The following is a 6,784-nucleotide window of genomic DNA, read 5'->3' on the forward strand; positions in this document are numbered from 1 at the left end:
TTTGCGAGTCCTTTACAAGTGTGAGAAAGAGCGATGAATCTGTTTCGCAGTGTAAACAAATGGGACATTGAGTACTCTGAGTACTAAGGTTTTTTTAAAAATGTGTGGAGCTAGAAAACAGGAGCATTGTAACAGATTTTGAATGTAACTCAGTGTTTTTGTGTCTCAAACTTTGATATAGTATTCCCATATTTATCTGCTTCAAATTTACATTATTTAGAAATCTACTTAACCCTAAACTGTGTGAATTAGCGTAAAGCACAATGTTCCCCACTTCCGGGGTGGGTTGTACAGTAGGTGGGGTGGGTTCTTACACTAATTTACAAAGTTCAAAATAATTGTTATGCCACCCCTCCATCACCTCCCCCATTTCATAAGCATTTTAATTAAAAGCTGTACATATGCAAATAGAAAACATTTTCATTCATAAAAGCTAATAAAATAGAAAACATGTCTGGTCAGCCATTATATTAAGCTGTTTTGTTTAACATGCAGCCTAGATTAAATGCATGTAGATGATACATATTTCACTAAATAAGAGAATATTCTCATTAAGTTCTCTCAAATAACAGTCATTAACATTCATTTTCTTACCTCAGAATTTTTTATTGGTTAAACTGATGCCATTACAACTCACCCGTTGGAGTTACAACAGCTGTCTTTCTTTCCAAAAAATCTAAAAATAAAAATGAATAATATAGTACATAAATAAATAACGTCATAAACCTGATAATGAACAATATGTAATTGCTTTGTGGATCTGCTTGAAAGTATTATATTTATTTTAATGTATTGCCATATAGCAGTTAATTAATATCAACATGCATGTTACATAAACGCTGTCGTGTCATCAATACGAATTTTATAACAAAAACTGAGGAAAAAGGTGATTCGAAACGCATATAGCAACACAGACAGTTTAGCAGCCTGCCACTATGATATATCACACACACTGATGAACTGCCGGCGAACCCCCGGCGCCCTGTCCCGCAGACGCGCGCAAAGCCGGCAGGAGCAGCGCCTTCCCCCGCCGCTTGCGCGCCACGTGTCGCGGGGTCTGCAGCAGCTGGAGACTCTCACCCCTGTAAATGTGCATATCAGAGGGCTGGCAACCCACTCCACACACGCACACCAACCAGTGTATTTACTGTTAGTGGATTATGACACCCTAACTGTTAAGTTTGTTAGTTGATGATAGATGGCAAATATATGCAATATGTTAACGTCATCGTTTAAACGTCAATACACGTCGACAATCGTTTTTGTCCAAATGCGTTTGGACTTTGTTATTTGCGTTTTAATTGCAGTACAGGCAGAAAAGCATGAATGAATTTGGTGTTTTGTTGCGTTTGTTTGTGACCTCGACCGAGGATCATAAAAGCATGACCTAAATTAGAGTTGCTTCTGTCAGACACAGTCAAGGACACTATCCGCGCTGTGCGCGCTTTCGGTCTGAAATATCTTCACACTGGCTCGCATTCCGATAAGCCCGATCGAGCTCTCAGTGGGCGTGGTTTTCCCAGGCTTTTAGAACAGCAGCTGCTATTTACCTTCCCTCTAATGTAAACCACCACCGCCACCCCTAGCCCGCCAGCCAAACCTCAACCACCGAGGTAATAAAACATCCTGGCACGTGCTCCACATTCACAATAGCGCTCGTGAGCCGACAGATGTCAAAATGCCAACAGCAGCGACGCGCTTAAAGAAATACAGCGCAGCCCTGTCAAGTGAACTTGTACACAGAAAAAAATATTTAACACACTAAAATTTAAAGCCTACAATTAATCGCTGCCTTATTTTTTTTTAAAAGTAAAATCAAAGTGGTGGGAAAGTTACAGCCTGCACTGATTAGGTTGTGCACCTTTTCAGCCACTTTAAATCGAATGACAGTATTTATTGTGAAAAGTTAAATGGACTTTCTTCAGTGTTAATTTTCTTCAGTGTAACATGACAGGGAAAATGTAATTTAAACAGATATTTCTCCTCTTTTTTTTTTCTCAGATTCATAAAATTCAGACCACTTTTTAATGACTTATCAGTTGGGATATTGTAACAGTCTACATACTGCGGTATTTGCAACAGTTCAATTTATTTAGTAAAAGGCAAACTCAGCTGCATGTTTTGTAATGTTAAAGCCTATTGCACTCAACTTTTTTACGTTTTCTATATTGCGTAAGTATATTTTTGCATTCCTTAGTTTCAGTGTGGATCTATATGTGTATTGAATTGCAATTACAAAGTTTGCTGTTTCTTTGCGGAGACTGGCTCTTAAGTGTTAATATGTAAACTGAATGATTGAAGGCAGTCCCGGTTGTGCCCTAAACCCGGCCGCGCGCCATTGGCCACCCGCTCAAACGCTAAACAACCAATGGAGTGGCGCCGACCACGAGCCATCCTCCCCTCGGGCCGCGTGTCCCTCGCGCTGATTGGTAGAAAGTTACTGTGGGAAAGAAAGTTTGGGAAGTTTCACACGAGCCGTTCGCGTGCAGTCGGAGATATAAATAAGACCAACACGACGCTGAGGCAGGCAGTTGCTACGACCGCTGGCAAACGGTGAAATCAGAGACTGTGACATCATTGCCGCACCAGTTGAACTCGGGACACTTCGTGCGGATATCCATTCATATCTGGAACTGTATCTGCGTACTTTACTGCGTGTACTCTAACAGAAGATACTGAACAGGAGGATTTCTTTAAAAAAAAAAACACAAATCTCATAGGATACTTCCCAGAGAAGATGCCTGCCGACATCATGGAAAAAAACTCCTCTTCTCCGGTTGCCGCGACTCCAGCGAGCATGAACAGTACACCTGATAAACCCAAAACGGCTTCGGAGCACAGGAAGGTTTGTATTGATATTACACTGTACTGCATTTATTTCCAAACATCGCACATGTGCGCACTACGTTACATTGCAAGAAATAGTTCCCGAAGTTAATAGACATATTGACTTATTTTTTTCTTTCTTTTGCATTTTAGTCTTCTAAACCCATAATGGAGAAAAGAAGAAGAGCGAGAATCAACGAAAGCTTGGGTCAGCTGAAAACGTTAATCTTAGACGCCTTGAAAAAAGATGTAAGTACTGAAAGTCCGATTGATTCTAACAATTATATCTGGGTTAAATATTAATGCATCTCTTTACATAGCCGCAATTATCTAAACCAATTTTTATTTTTTTTATTTTTTTTACGCAGAGCTCGAGACACTCCAAACTTGAGAAAGCGGACATCCTGGAGATGACAGTGAAACATCTCAGAAACATGCAGCGTGCACAAATGACCGGTAAGTCGCGGATCTAATCTATATTCGTAAAAATTAGTTTGCGAACTTCCAGAAACTCGGCTGCAGTTTTTACGCAGCGTTTCTCTGTAGGCTACACTTGTTTTAAATGTTGCAAGATTAGTTTTCTAGATAGAATAGAACTAGTTATAGAACAAATTCATGTTCAGCTACTCAAGATGATCTGACCGAAAGTCTTTCCTCATTTTCTTTACAGCTGCGCTGAACACGGATCCCACCGTTCTTGGGAAATACAGAGCTGGATTCAGTGAGTGCATGAACGAGGTGACCCGGTTCCTGTCCACCTGTGAAGGGGTTAACACCGAGGTCAGGACCCGGCTGCTGGGTCACCTAGCCAGCTGCATGACGCAGATCAACGCAATGAATTACCCAACACAGCACCAGATACCTGCCGGGCCTCCTCATCCATCCTTCAACCAACCGATGGTTCAGATCCCCAGCGCGACTCAACAAGCCAACGTTGTGCCTCTTAGCGGAGTCCCCTGCAAAAGCGCGTCTTCCTCCAACTTGACTTCTGACGCAACAAAAGTTTACGGAGGTTTCCAGCTTGTGCCGGCAACGGACGGACAGTTCGCCTTTTTGATTCCCAACGCTGCCTTTGCTCCAAACGGCCCCGTTATTCCAGTGTATGCCAACAATTCCAGCACACCGGTTCCGGTGGCCGTGTCTCCGGGAGCACCGTCAGTCACGGCAGATTCCGTTTGGAGGCCTTGGTAGACAGAGAAGAAAAAAAAAAAACTCTTATAGACTCTTAAAGACAAATTACACTTGTTTTCTTTGTTCAGCGTTTACTTTTTTTGTTCTTTTTGTATGAAAATGTGTTTTAATGAGATGCTGCACTATATTTGTATAGATCAAAAGGGAGAGAAGTTCATATTGAAATAAGTTTTGTATTGTTGAATTCCGTTCAATGCATTTTTATATTTGCGGTATCTTTTCCACGTTGTGATGCCAAAGATATGTTGAATGCGCTTTCAAGTGTCTTCATTTTGGAAGATAAATAAATTACATATAAAAAAAATGAAACGTTTTGCCTCATTAGTTGTATTCTGTTTTCGTTTTGTTAACCATGCTTATTCTTACTTTAAGCAAAGATTCGGGCCGTATCGCATGCAAATTAAGGCTAAACATGCTGCAGCCTTTAAAGAAGCTGTTTGCTACTCTTAATCATTGTCAAGCACAAACTCAGGAAAACGTAGCCTATGTTAAATCACGCCGGCGGATAAGACATTAAACGGCCCCCAGTGTAGTATGGATTTACATTGCGATCAGTGGGTTGTCCTACGTCTAACAAGTTATTTTAATTATTTTTTCCCCTGTTAAACATCGCAATCAACTGATCAAACTACATTTGTCACTCACACCCTTGTTTTCATTCTCGTCTACACTGAATAGGTTTATAGTCACAGGCTATGACTGGTCAAACAACTTATATATTATATAGGCTATTGATTGATAGTGAAACCCACGTTTTTAAAAAAAAAATCTAAACTATACATAAGTTATTTTTTCATAAATAGCCTGGTTTTCTCTTATTGCTAAAGATAAATATCATAAAACTTGAAGTTTAATTAAATGAAGATTCTCCAAAAAAAAAAAGTCGAACACTATGTCGAACACAGGACGATAGGCTATTGGAATAAGGTTGAATTAATAGCATTTCGCTTTACACATTTAGCATGGGGATTTTATCACAATAAATAGGCCTACTTCATAAACATTACTATTGAACGATTAATGTCTGTATATGAGTGTGACATGCAGAGCTCCATCAAGAGGATTACTAGAGTCTGAAGCTGAGTGTAGCATCAAAGTTCAGTAGCAGAGAGAAGTACAAGTGACGATTTTTATTACACAACCATTTAGCGCCATCTAGTAATTCAAATGTGAACTGCACACGCAGAGTCACCGAGCGGACTGGTCAACACTTTCAGTTTGAAAGAATTTAAGGACATGTACCTAGCCACATTATTAGCATAATGCCATGTTAACAGAAATGAAAGTATGTATTTATTTATTTATTTATTTATAAGCATCTGCATCAACAAATACAAATGTATGATTAAAAAAAACAATAAACTCAAAAAATGATTATGATAATAACAAAGTAACTACTTTATATGCTTTTATCTTTGTGTGGGCATAAAGGATGTAGAAATATTTACACACAACTCACATGGCTTTTATTTCGAGTAAAATGGGAAAACGCTTGACATGATGAAACGTTTCCTTCTCCATGCATCCCTGTGTTTTCCAGGTGTGTGTTGCCTATAGCTATTTCAGTGTGGCCATTCTTTGAAGGGGGCATTGCAGGTGTTTGCAATTACCTGCTTTGAGGCACAAAGTGTAGATAAGTGCAATCATTTTGAATTTCCATCACACCTTTTGTGGTGCCGAGAGTATAGAGATTGGAACCACATGTTGCCTGCAAGGACATGCTCATCTCGAACCGCATACACGGTGGGTCAGCCTGTTTTGCCCACCTTAACTTTGAGCACAACACCACCTCAACAGATCCACAATGATGTGTCGGACCATGCATTCATTTCCTGTTTATTCCAAGGTTACAGATAGATCCAGAGGCGAGCAGTGCAACCCAAAAAAACACCCGACCCCCTTCAGGCATGCTTCCCCCTGCCCGTCTTGCTACAACCCGCCTCTGGAGGACAGCTTTACGAGGGTCTCAGGTTACTGGCGCACTGACCACTGTGCCGGGGCACCCGTGCACATGTCACAACATGACCGGAGGGTTAGCCGGCATGTATGTCAATTAACTTTTCCCACACTCTGCAAATGCAAGAGGCTTGAGAGGAGAAAGGAGGAGGGGGGAAAGGGAGAAAAATAAAAAGGACTAAACGAAAGCCCCCTCTCTGCTTCCTCCTTGGCTCTTAAGTGTTACCATATGGCACGAACTCTCTCTTGCTCTCTTTCTTTGCCTCACTCTATCTCTCTCTCTCCTTCTTTCTCTCTCTTAACTCGTCATCATTACCGCCTTGTCTTTGATTGTAGCCCTGACAAGCCTGGGATTTATGATTTAAGCACAGGGATTGCTGTACCAAGCTCTGGACTCACTATGCAGCCCTCTTTCTCTCATTCGCACTCCTTTTCCCTCTCTCGCCCTCTCCTGCAGTTGCAGGGGAAAGGCTGTTTTCTGGCAGGAAATGAATAGCTCCCAGATGAGCTGAGGAACCTGAGAGGTCGTGAGAAAGAGGCGAACCCCCTTCCCACAGCCGGCGCACTGCCAGCCGCCGGGGGAATGTGGGAGAGCGTCTCTCTGACACACGCATCAACTCTCCCGCTGCTTGCCCAAACACCCCACCGCCTGCCTGCCAGCAAGCGCTGACGCACAGGGCCCATCTGAGGGGGGTAGAGTGGAGCTGATTGGGGCAGTATGTGGAAAGTTTGACAGCAGAGGCGTATGTGAGGATGAGGACAGAGGACAGGGGACAGGAAGGAGGATGGAATGATGGAAGCCACGACGAGA

General features: G+C 41.8%; 1 protein-coding gene across 1 annotated transcript; it reads left to right on the plus strand.

Moving 5' to 3' along the window:
• The first annotated feature begins 2,439 nt into the window (after positions 1 to 2,439).
• her6 (hairy-related 6) lies at positions 2,440 to 4,882 on the plus strand. Its single transcript, XM_084127878.1, has 4 exons — positions 2,440 to 2,845; positions 2,980 to 3,075; positions 3,195 to 3,282; positions 3,497 to 4,882. Exons 1-4 carry the CDS (start codon positions 2,738 to 2,740, stop codon positions 4,015 to 4,017), a joined length of 813 nt encoding a protein of 270 aa, XP_083984004.1. The 5' UTR covers positions 2,440 to 2,737; the 3' UTR covers positions 4,018 to 4,882.
• Positions 4,883 to 6,784: the final 1,902 nt, after the last annotated feature.

This window comes from Abramis brama, assembly GCF_963993115.1.
Source record: "Abramis brama genome assembly, chromosome: 11".
Classification (NCBI taxonomy): Eukaryota; Metazoa; Chordata; class Actinopteri; order Cypriniformes; family Leuciscidae; genus Abramis; species Abramis brama.